This window comes from Narcine bancroftii, chromosome 8 (assembly GCF_036971445.1).
Source record: "Narcine bancroftii isolate sNarBan1 chromosome 8, sNarBan1.hap1, whole genome shotgun sequence".
Taxonomy (NCBI): Eukaryota; Metazoa; Chordata; class Chondrichthyes; order Torpediniformes; family Narcinidae; genus Narcine; species Narcine bancroftii.
Window position 1 is genome coordinate 91598532 of NC_091476.1, and position 12482 is coordinate 91611013.

Here is a 12482-nt window from a genome sequence, read left to right on the forward strand (position 1 = left end):
CCAATAAATGGAGATGGGTTTCAGTACCTGTTAGTGAACTACTTACCATATTCAAAGCTGCCATTATTCAAATATGCATCTCGAGGGTACCTTCATTCATTATTCCATTTCTGACAGTAACGCCCGAAATTGACTGCCTTCTCCCGCGATTCGAATTCAAACTAGTGAAGTTAAATGTTGCAATTTAATGCAGTCGGACTTCTAGTAAGCTCATTTTTGGGGTTTCCCCAGTTATTGTCGCCCCTCCCCCCTCCCCCTCCCTCTTACAGGCCTGTGGTTATTAGAGCTCAGGTTTCAACAGGAAAGATCTCCATGTAATTCCCTTTCCACTCATCCTGTGTTACTGGGCTAACATTTTAACATAATATCTCTGCCCAGGGATAGAATTTGGGATCTTCTCACTCTGTGGTACAGTCTTTGCCAAATTAAAACATAGAACATATTTGAACCTAGTACAGCACAGGCCCTTCAGCCCATGATGTTGTGCCGACCTGTGTAAACCTACTCCATAATTTGACTCTATTAAAGAGTCTTTAAAATGTTCACCACCACCAACCTTAGCAATGCATTCCAGGCACCTACTACTCTCTGTGTAAAAAAAAAAAGACCTCTGACATCTTCCCTAAACTTTCTGCCACTCACCTGAAACAGATTTTTTAAAATTTTGAGATATAGAAGGAGAGAGGGAAGGGAGGGGGGAAAAGGGGGAGAAAATGACATTGTGTATATTCAAGAGGGAAAGGTTTATGTGTATTTTGGTCAATATGGTCCATAGTGTGAAAAATTTTTTTTAAAAATTAAATTTCGAGATACAGCACGGTAACAGGCCCTACTGGCCAACAAGCCTGCGCCACTCAACTGCACCCTTGTGACCAATGAACCTACTAACCCCATCCGTCTTTGGAATGCAAGAGGAAACCTGAGCACCCAGAGGAAACAGACGATCATATGACAAAAACATGCAAACTCCTTACAAGACAGCACTAGATTCGGACACGAGGTGCTGATCCTGAAGTCTTTCATTGGCTTGGCTTCGCGGACGAAGATTTATGGAGGGGTATGTCCACATCTGCTGCAGGCTCGTTGGTGACTGACAAGTCCGATGTGGGACAGGCAGGCACGGTTGCAGCGGTTCCAAGGGAAAATTGGTTGGTTGGGGTTGGGTGTTGGGTTTTTCCTCCTTTGTCTTTTGTCAGTGAGGTGGGCTCTGCGGTCTTCTTCAAAGGAGGTTGCTGCCTGCCGAACTGTGAGGCGCCAAGATGCACGGTTGGAGGCGATATCAGCCCACTGGCAGTGATGCTGAAGTAGAGTGGTGCTAACCACCACATTGTCCTCGGGTATTTGCTATTGATGCCCCAGGAAATAGATGCTGGCTGTCCACCCTACCTAAACCCCTCTGACTTTATACACCTCTACGAAGCCACCTCTCATTCTTTGCTGCTCCAAAGCGAAAAGCCCCAGTTCTGATCAACCTCAGTCATTAAAGGAGCTATTTTCACTCTTTGAGATAAATCTGGCGTGCATTCAAGGTGTTTATTGCAAATTATTTTGACATTTAAGCGATACTTTTAAAAGCAATGCACAGCATGACTGTGATGTTCCTGTCCTGGTAAAATTAAATAGCTTGCAAGGAATTTTCCTCCGGTTCCAGGTGATGCAGCCACCAGGTCTCTGTTTCCTTATTCCCATGGTAACTGACATGCCTCCTTGGCTTTCAACAACCTTTTTTTTCTTCAGGAAGTTGGAGTCATAGTGTCTGAAAAGATTAAAATTCCCTGCAAGTACACAATTAGAAATGAGTTTTCAATTTACTCTTTACGCCATCTCTGGCAGATTTTAGATTTGATTCCACTCTTGTGTGAGATTCTCGGCTGTGTGCGATTGTGTAAATCAGTGTTCATAGCTCCTGATACCTAATACACTCAGCTTACTGTTAGTTTATGTATTTTTTTTCCAGTTTCCTGCAGCTAACATTCTGCGCTCACAGAGGAATTTTATGCCTCCTGTGTTCATGGAATGTTAGTTGAAGGAAACTGAATCTGTTCTCGACTCCAACTCCTGTGATCCTCATCAGGCACTAGCAGGATAGGGCTAACACAGGCAGCTGCAGTACTAAGTTGTCACAATGCCTCAGCCATAATCTCAGAGGAATGCCAGGCACTGCTGGGAGAATGACCCAACTCGTTTCACAAGAACTCTTCAGCCAAGGCTGTCCCACCTTCCTTGAATGTACTCCTCTAGGTTTCAGCAGTCTTCATCTTTCTTCCAAGTCTTCATCCTTTGACAAATCTATCTCAGCACTGCTTGCACCAAACAGAAATGAATCATGTACAAAACACGAGATGCTGGAAGCTCTTGGCGGATCAGGCTTTGTCTGTGAAAAGAGAACATTTCAGGTCTAAGTCCCTTATCCACTTAGCCAGGAGCAGGTACTGTTGAATTATATCTTAAAACCCCCTGCATGTCTGGGTGACTCCATGGCTGTAGAGCATGAGAGCAGCAGGGATTACAGATGGGGATCAGTGAGAGAATCTCACAGAGCTCAGTTCGGAGACCAAAGGAGAATTTATTTAGGGTAGCCATCCCTCAAAGAGATTTCGGAGTTTTGCAGTAGACAGAAGCAAAACACAAAAGTCTGCAGACACTGTGGTTGAAGTAAAAACACAAAGTTAGAGAAACTCAGCAGGTCAAACCATGTCCTTTATCGAGCAAAGATAATGATAAATAACCAACGTTTTGGGCTTGAGCCCATCATCAAGGCATGAAGCAGATGGATATCTTGATGACAGGCTCAACCATTGGGTTCGTGGTGAGGAAGAAACTTCAGTCTTGTCGGGACAGGAGATCCAGATGTTGCAGCAGTGGCGGTGCTGCCAATGGTGCGGACTCCAGAGAGCAGAGAGCGCAAACACAGCACTGCTCCAAAGAGTTCAATCGCTCGATCTTAATGCCAATGGCTCGGTACAGGCGTTAAACGGCCTTTTAGAAGAGCCGACAATGTTTTTAACCTAAAGTCCTGCCACCACAGTCGGTGCCCAAGATGCTTGCCAGTTGTCACAAGGGGTTTCAGACTCTGGGGAGCAGCAGACTACCACAGGGCACCAAAAACAGGGAGAACAGTCCCTGTTGAGAAGAAGCGTGGAAGGTGACAGTACAGGGAAGTTAGATCAGCCAAGGGTTCAGCGGCTAAGGGCCACTTGCAGAAGAAGAATCCACATGGGGCTGCTGGAGACTGGCAGAGCTGGGATTCAAGAGAGTGGTGAGGGAAAGAAGAGGGCCGAAGATCCTTGGGCGTTGATGTCTTCAAATTTAGATTTATTGTCAGAGTACATACATGACATCACTTACATTCCTTTTACCTGCAGGTGCAAAAAATAAACTGTACACAGCATAAAACGTGTAAACAAAGAATGTAAACTTTCAACAAATGTAAACAAACTGTGAAATACAGAGAGAACAAAAAGAAAATATAAGTGCACAAGTAAGAGTCCTTAAATGAGTTTCTGATTAAGTTTGTCGTTGAGGAGTCTGATGGTGGAGGGGTAGCAGCCATTCCTGAACCTGGTGGTACAAGTCTTGTGGCACCTATACTTCTTTCCTGAAGGCAGGAGTGAGAACAGAGGGTGGTGAGGGTCTTTGATGTTTGCTGCTGCTCTCTGATGGCAGCATGCCTTGTTGATGCAATCAATTGCAGGGAGGGTTTTGCCTGTGATGTCCTGGGCTGTGTCTACTACCTTTTGGAGGGCATTATGCTCAGGGGTATTAGTGTTTCCATACCAGACCGTGATGCAGCCGGTCAGCACACTCTCCACCACAGCTCTGTAGAAATTTGCCAGGGTTTTTGATGTCATCCTGACGAAGTAGAGGCACTGACGTGCTTTCTTCATGATACCATTAGTGTGTTGGGTCCAGGAAAGATCCTCCAAGATAGTGACTCCCAAGAACCTAAATTTGCTCACTCTCTCCCACTCTGATCGCTCAATGATCACTGGATCGTACACCTCTGGCTTTCCTTTCCTGAAGTCAACAACCAGCTCCTTAGTTTGGGTGACATTGAGTGCAAGGTTGTTGTTGGTGCACCATTCAGCTAAGTTTTCAATCTCCCTCCTGTACGCTGACTTATCCCCTTCCTTTATACAACCCATTATGGTGGTATCATTGGCACATTTGTAGATGGTGTTATTGTCATACCAACTTTCAGGGCGATAAATACTCCAGAACCCGTGTCAGGTAAGTGGGAAATCGTCAGCGGGGGAAAGAAAAAACGAGAAAAACGGAGAGCACACCAGTGACTATCCCACTCAGCAACAGTTATGTTGTGTTGGATTCTGTTGAGGGAGATGACCGGACAGAAGAGGGCCACGTCACCAGGTCAATGGCAATGAGCCTGGCAGAGTGGTGCAAAAGGAAAGGAAAAGGAGAAATGCAGTAGTTATTGGGGACTCCATTGTCAGGGGTACAGACAGGAGGTTCTGTGAGCCAGATAAGTATACCCGCATGGTGTGCTGCCTCCCTGGTGCAAGGTGCGAGATATCACAAATCAGGTCCAAAATATTCTGAGAGGAGAGGGAGAGCAGCCTGATGCCTTGGTACATGTGAGTACAAATGACATTGACAAGAAAAGGGAGGAGGTAATGAAAAGGGATTACAGTGAGCTGGGACAAAAGCTGAAAGACAGGAATGCTAGGGTGGTGATCTCGGGATTACTACCTGTTCCAAATGCAAGTGATGAAAAGAATGTAAGGATAAGGAAAATGAACGTGTGGCTGAGGTGCTGGTGTACAAGGCAAGGATTTGGCTTCTTGGATCATTGGGATCTATTTTGGGGAAGGCATGATCTTTACAAGAGGGACGGGTTGCACCTAAATCCAAAAGGTGTCAACATTTTGGCAAGTATGTTTGGTACAGCAGTGGGGCAAGGTTTAAACTAATTTGGCAGGGGTATGGGAACCAGAGTGATAGGGAAAAGGGTAGGGAAGATAAAGTAATGGCCAGGAAAAGTAAAATAGGAAAAGTAATGTTGGGAGGGGAAAGTAAAAAATCAGATGGTGCAGTGAGTTTTCGGGTCAATGATAGTGTTAAGAAAATTACAAAGAAAAATAGTGGGCAGAAAAATCAAAAGAAAAGGTTACAGAAGTCACTAGATATTCAAAGGACAAAGAGCATAAGGGCACTTTATCTGAATGCCCGCAGTATTAGAAATAAGGTTAGTGAATTGAGGCGCAAATCGGTACCCATGCCTATCATTTGGTAGCCATCACGGAAACATGGCTACAAGGTGACCCTAAATGGGAATTAAACTTTCAAGGCTATCAGGTGGTGCAAAGAGATAGACAGGATGGTAAGGGAGGTGGAGTTGCACTCTTAATCAAAGATGAGCTCCAGGCAGTAGTGAGGGATGATATAAGATCTAAAGAGCATAATGTTGAGTCCATTTGGGTAGAGATAAAGAATAACAAAGGGGAAAAATTATTGGTGGGTGTTATCTATCGCCTACCACATAACAATAGTTTAGTGGCACAGGAAATAAATAGAGAGATAAGTGAGGCATGCAATAATGATACGGCAGTAGTCATGGGGGACTTTAACTTCCACACAGATTGGGAAAATGAAGTTGGTCGTGGGAGTCTAGAAGAGGATTTCATAGAATGCATCCGCGATAGCTTTCTTGAGCGGCATGTTAAGGAACCAACAAGAGAAAATGCTCTCCTGGATCTAGTGTTGTGCAATGAGATAGGTAGAGTAAATGATGTAATAGTCAGAGACCATCTGGGAAATAGCGATCATAGAATGATTGAATTTCTCATTCAGGTGGAAGGGGAAATAGTTAGATCTAAAACTAATATATTATGCTTAAACAGGGGTGACTACCAGAGGATGAGGGAGGAATTGGGCAGAGTGGACTGGGAGCACAGGTTAATTGATGAAACAGTTGAGGAACAGTGGAAGATTTTCAAAGAAATATTTTGTAATGCTCAACAAAAATATATTCTGGTCAGGAAAAAGGGCAACAAGGGAGGGAAAAATCAACCGTGGTTAACAAAGGAAATAAAGGAGAGTATAAAATTGAAGGCGCAGGTGTACAAAGCTGCAAAGAGCAATGGGAAACTGGAAGATTGGGAAAACTTTAAGAGACAACAAGGGGTTACAAAGCGGGTAATAAGAAATGGGAAAAAGGATTATGAAAGTAAATTGGCACAAAATATAAAAACAGAAAGCAAAAAATTTTATAAATATATAAAACGGAAGAGGGTGGCCAGAGTTTACATAGGACCCTTGGAGGATGAGAAAGGAAAACTGGTAGCAAAAAATGAGGAAATGGCCGAGGCATTAAACAAATATTTTGTGTCAGTCTTCACGGTGGAAGACATGTCCAGCATGCCCAAGTGCGGAGTTAAGGATGCGAATGTTGGGGAGGGCCTTGATAAAATAGTTGTTACAAAGGAAGTAGTGATGGAGAAACTAATGGGACTAAAGCCAGACAAATCACCTGGTCCTGATGATATGCATCCAAGGGTTCTGAAGGAAATGGCAGAAGTTATAGTTGATGCATTGGTGGTCATATACCAAAATTCCTTGGATTCTGGGCAGGTCCCGGCAGACTGGAAAACAGCAAATGTCACGCCACTTTTTAAGGAGGGATATAGACAGAAGACTGGAAATTATCGGCCAATTAGCTTGACGTCTGTAGTTGGAAAAATGCTTGAAGCCGTCATTAAAGATGAAATAGCGAAACTTTTGGAACGTAAGGGTTCAATCAGGCAGACGCAGCGTGGTTTTAGAAAGGGAAGATCTTGTTTGACAAACTTGTGAGGATTCTTTGAGGATATAATGGGTGCAGTGGATAGAGGAGAACAGGTTGATGTTATATATTTGGATTTCCAGAAAGCATTTGATAAGGTGCCGCACAAGAGACTTATCAGTTAGTTACAGGAAAGTGGAGTCCGGGGAAGTATATTGGCCTGGATTGAAAATTGGTTGTCTGACAGGAGGCAGAGAGTCGGGATAAATGGGAGTTTTTCAGGTTGGCAAAGAGTGGTAAGTGGGGTGCCGCAGGGGTCAGTGTTAGGCCCACAACAGTTCATCAATTTACATTGATGACTTGGAGGAGGGGACAAAATGTGGTGTAGCCAAATATGCGGATGACACCAAATTGAGTGGAAGAGCAAATTGTAATGAGGATGTGGAGAGTCTGTAGAGGGATATAGTTAAGCTGGATGAGTGGGCAAAAGTCTGGCAGATGGAGTACGATGTTGGTAAGTGTGAGGTTATCCACTTTGGCAAGAAAAATAAAAGAGCTGAATATTATTTAAAGGGTGAAAAACTACAGCATGCTCTTGTGCAGAGGGACTTGGGAGTGCTTGTGCATGAATCGCAAAAAGTTAGGTTGCAGGTGCAGCAGGTTATTAAGAAGGCTAATGGAATGTTGGCCTTCATCACTAGAGGAATTGAATTCAGGAGTAGGGAGGTAATGTTGCAACTGTATAAGGTACTGGTGAGACTGCACCTGGAGTACTGTGTCCAGTTCTGGTCTCCATATTTGAGGAAGGATATACTGGTTTTGGAGACGGTCCAGAGGAGGTTTACTAGGTTGATCCCTGGGATGAAGGGGTTGACCTATGATGAAAGATTAAATCGTCTAGGATTGTATTCACTCGAATTCAGAAGAATGAGAGGAGATCTTATAGAAACATATAGGATTATGAAGGGTATGGATAGGATAGATGTAGGAAGGTTTTTAGAGCTAGCCGGGGAAACTAAAACGAGAGGACACAGTCTCAAGATTCGGGGGAGTAGATTTAGGACAGAGATGAGGAAAAATAGTTTTTCCCAGAGAGTAGTGAATGTTTGGAATTCTCTAACCAGGGAAGTGGTTGAGGCTGCCTCATTAAACATATTTAAAATTCGGTTAGATAAATTTTTACATGATAGAGGAATTAGGGGCTATGGGGAGAAGGCAGGTAGGTGAAGTTAGGTCATAAATTAGATCAGCCATGATCGTATTGGGCCATTTTTGGCCTACTCCTGTTCCTGCTTCCTATGTTCCTATGTAAGCCTCACAGTCGTAGGTGTAAAATGAATAGAGCAGTGGCCTAAGAACACAGCCCTGTTGTTCTCTGGTACTAATGAAAATTGTGGAGGAGAAGTTCTTACCAATCTTCACTGATTGTGGTATGGAGGTGAGGAAATCCATGATCCAATTACACAGTCAGGTGTTAACTTGCAGATCTTGGAGTTTGCTGATCAGTTTTGAGGGGATGATGGTGTTGAATGCTGAACTGCAGTCAATAAAGAGCATCCTGATGTCTGCATCTTTACTGTCCAGGTGTTCCAGGGCTTTGTGTAGAGCCAATGAGATGGCATCCACCGTTGACATGTTACGATGATAGCCAAACTGGAATGTATCCATGTCACTGCTCAGACAGGAGCTGATATGCTTCCTGATCACTTTGGAGATTTGAATCTGGAGCTTTCTCTCTTACTGTAAGGGGTGCCGGCTACACTACTGGTGACTCTTTGCCTGCCTTACAGCAAGCAGAAGGCAATTTTGTCTGATATCGTATGTTACGTGACAATAAAGGAATGGTGGTGATAGGTTTCCAAATCAAGATGGTGTGTGACTATGAGAGAAAGCTGGAAGCATTACGCCTGGTGCTTTGACCTTCTTGGCACAGTCAATGGGTTTAGCAGATGCTTTAGATGTTCAGCGTGATGTATGGGGCATTAATTGAGCAGGTTGAGTTAGTCATATGGAACTTGTTGAGAGTTGTTGGAGTTCCACTCTTCCAGGAAATCTAGATGGAAATGTGTTAAAATAGTAACTTTGGGTGGAAAGATCAAAGGCTGGAATTTTAACTCGCACCAGAATTGTACCCCTGCATCTGCCGACTTTCTTGTTTAACAGCAGAACTGAGCGAACCTGCTGATGAAAAGTGGATCAAATGCTGATGCTGGATGAGGTCAAATAAGAAGGGAGCAGCAGTGTTGAAAGAAGTATTTCCTCATCGGGACCTTTGTGTTCTCTCTGTGAAACCAGGTGAATCTGGAGCTGACCTCCCTCCTCCAGGATGGAGAAGACAAGAAGTCAAAGAGTAAGCGTGGGGTCCTGCCCAAACATGCCACAAACATCATGCGGTCCTGGCTCTTCCAGCATCTTGTGGTGAGTCAGCAAAGTTGCTGTTGGGCAAGGATGGCCAAAGGCCTGATAGTACCAATGAAAAGTGAACAATGTCAATGTGATTCGATTATATTATTAACCTGTCTGTCTAAAATGATGAAGTCACAGAAACATGTTCTTGGGCCACCTTATCAACATTTTTTGCCTATTTAATCTAACGTTACCTAAATAGGCTACTAATGCCTTGCCTATAAAAATGCCTGTCTAAATGTCTCTGAAATATCATCTTTGTGTCTGATTCCTCCACTTCCTCTGGCAGCAAGTTCCAGATGTCAACCACTCTGTGTGTATAATTAAAGCATTCCTCTCGCCTTCCATTCTCCTGAAATGTCTGCTTTCTTGTCTTCTCTCCACCCTGGGAGAAAAAAGTTTCTGACCATGCTATCTCTGCTTCCTATAATTAAACAAAACTCTGCAGGTCACCCCTCTGTCTTCTTTGCTCCAGGGAAAACAAGGTAGCTCATGTAATCTTTCCCCATAACCAATCCACGTGGCATTCTGGTGGATGTCCTCTGCACTTGCTCCAACTCAATCTTATCCATCCCACAGAGTGGGAACCAGAACTGCCCACAATACTGAGTTCCTCCAGCATTTCTGTGTGTTCACAATGCTCCAAATCCAAGTTGCAGCATCTCACCCCAACTTTTATCTTCCCTGTAAAATGACTTGCGTAGTTAATGCAGAGTTAGACACCACTGCTGGATGTTCCATACTTAACTGGCAGAGATTCAGGTGGAAATTTGTGAAGTTCTGGTCATCTGCAGACCCTGTGTCAGACATCTGCAGATTCCCCAGCACCTCGAATGGGAAATCCTTCTGCTGAGTTAGTTCAATTCTAGCTAAACCTTTTGCTCTGAATGAAAAGGATTTGCAAGAGACAAATATAAGTGCGTGAATTTCACTTTCATTTGATTTAGTTGAATTGCTTTAAATTATTTAATTGCTTTTTATCTCTTTTTTATATTTTGCTGTTTAAAATATTTAATTTTATTTTTGTTATTTCTGACCTTCATAAACATTCAGTTTAAATGATAGCTTTGACAGATATTGTAGTCATGGAAACTGAGGGTGGAAATGTCAGTTGCATCACGCTGTATCTCCTGAGCAGCTGGAAGCCAGTTTCCCTGCAGAAGACTGCACACTAGAACCCATGACTGGAGAGAATGGGCTCCAAAGTGGATGAATCCCAAGGCTTTGAGTGCATCTCAGCCTAGCACAGATTGCCTCTCCTTTTATAACTGCGCGATGAATTATCAAGACATTCTGTAACCTTTTATAAATATAATATTAAATTACTGAAATGTTACTTGTGTTATTTGTTAATAGTTTATTGGTGCGTTGCATGTGAGGTCTGCTAAGCTGTGAACTGAACTAGATGTCATAAAATTTTAGATCATGACTTGGTGCAAATACCATAACTCTCTCTTGAGTCACCTTGTGCTGTGACGTTTCAACACAAGGATGCAGTAATATTACACGATATGTGTGACTTTAGTTGGGATTTAAAAAATAAAACAATGAGCAAAGTGTTGTAAGGAGTGTGATAAGTAAAAGATGGTTGCCGTAGAAAATATTTTGCAGATTTACTGAGTTGATTGAGAAATAGAAAGAAATATAGAAAATTAAATGTCGTCCTTGGTGAGCAGTCTTATGGGCCAAAGTAGCTGTTTTCAGTGGAACTTTCTGTTGATAGAATTGCAGAGGTTTGCAGCGCTAACTGAAGCCATTTGACTTGCCATATATGAGCTAGTTATTTAGCACTTCAACTCAAAATATCTTACTCCCAGAATTCCATTGTTTTCTTGATAAATGGAACCAGTTTGCCTTTTAATGTCACTGAGAAGAAACAGAGCAAACAAACTTCTGCAAAGTGTTTACAGTTTCTCCTAACCGAAAGCATCATTCTCCAGTAGACCCAGTGCTCTTCATGACAGTGAAAGTCCAACTCATCTGCCGGTCTATGAAGCCAGGTTTAATTGCGAGATGTGAACAAGAAAGTCTGCAGACACCATGGTTGAAGGAAAAACACAATGCTAAATAAACTCAGCAGGTCAAGTAGTGTCCTTGAAGATTCAAGATTCAATTTATTGTCATAGTAATAAAACTGTGTCCTATTACATGAAATTCCCTTTTTGCCTGCTGCAAGACAGACAGATTCGCCATTGGCAGAAATTGCCTGAAGCGCCTCTTACAGTCAGAGAAAGAGAAGCAAAAGAGAGTTCTCCAAAAGTCACCGAGTGTCCGTAGATTCATCTCCAGCGTTCCTGCAGCCCCCGCAGCCACACAGAATCCAGTCTAAACCACTGGCAACCCGAGCTCCAGATCCAAACCTCTGACAATGTCAGGAATCCTTTGGCGCCCACGGCACCTCCTCGCATCCCAGTTCCGATACCTGGTACTCCTCCGGCCAGTTCAAGCCAGTCTCCAGCAGCCTGCAGCTTCCTTGGGTTCCTCTCCTCGAGTCGCCAGCAGCCCGCTGCAGAACCCCCTCACTGGTTCACCTCTGTGGTCACAGTCCCATGGGGTCATCTTCTCAGATGGGCATTGGGCTTCCTGTTTTCTGGTGCCCTGCACCAGTCCTCCGCTTCCCCGGAGTCTGCAGCCCCTCATGAGTGCTGCTGATTAATAGGTGACGCCATCTTGGGCACAGACCCTGAGGTTGTGGGGGTCTCAAATAAAAACCACCGTCGGCTCCCTCAATGGGCTGCTCAAAGCCCATGCAGAGCCGATGGCAGCCAACTGGGTGGCTAGACCCTGCAGAAGTGCTGTATCACCGCTCCCTCACTCCCCATGGGTCCACAGCAGCAGAGCAGCATTGCCACTACAGTGAGTCCAGCAGATAAAAAGGCCACACCTCCCCCCTCACCACAGACAAGGGCCCCAAACAGGCCTCACTTCATTTGTGTATCTGCAGGATTGATTTACTGCATCCGGTGCCTTTGTGGCCTTCTTTACATCGGAGAGACTGGGTGCAGATTGGGAGATTGCTTCACTGGGCACCTTTGTCTGTCCGCACCAATGGCAGGGCCCTCCCAGTGGCCAATCATTTCAGTTTTGCATCCTGCTCCCATGTCTGTTCATGGCCTTGTGTACTATCGCACCAAGACCACCAACAACTTGGAGGAACAAGACTTGAATTTCCGTCTGGCCACTCTCTAACCGAATGACATTAACATTGACTTTTCCGGTCGGTTTCTGCTAACCTGCTTTCCCTTTCCCGCCTCCTTCCTTCCCCATGACTTCTCTCTCTCAGCTCTCCTCCCCCTTCCCTCACTGTTCACTGAGGCATCTCTCCTCCCCCGCT

At 44.2% G+C, this 12482-nt stretch overlaps 1 protein-coding gene across 6 annotated transcripts in view; it reads left to right on the forward strand.

Annotated features, from left to right (window-relative positions):
* pknox2 (pbx/knotted 1 homeobox 2) overlaps positions 1-12482 on the forward strand; it is a 542571-nt gene that overhangs the window by 474284 nt on the left and 55805 nt on the right. For 5 of the 6 annotated variants that reach the window (XM_069894489.1, XM_069894488.1, XM_069894491.1 and 2 more), the window contains one exon: positions 9038-9160. The exons of the other annotated variant lie outside the window; for it this stretch is intronic. In XM_069894489.1, coding sequence (XP_069750590.1) covers positions 9038-9160 — 123 coding nt within the window. The remainder of the gene's footprint in view (positions 1-9037; positions 9161-12482) is intronic. 6 annotated transcript variants of the gene reach the window in all.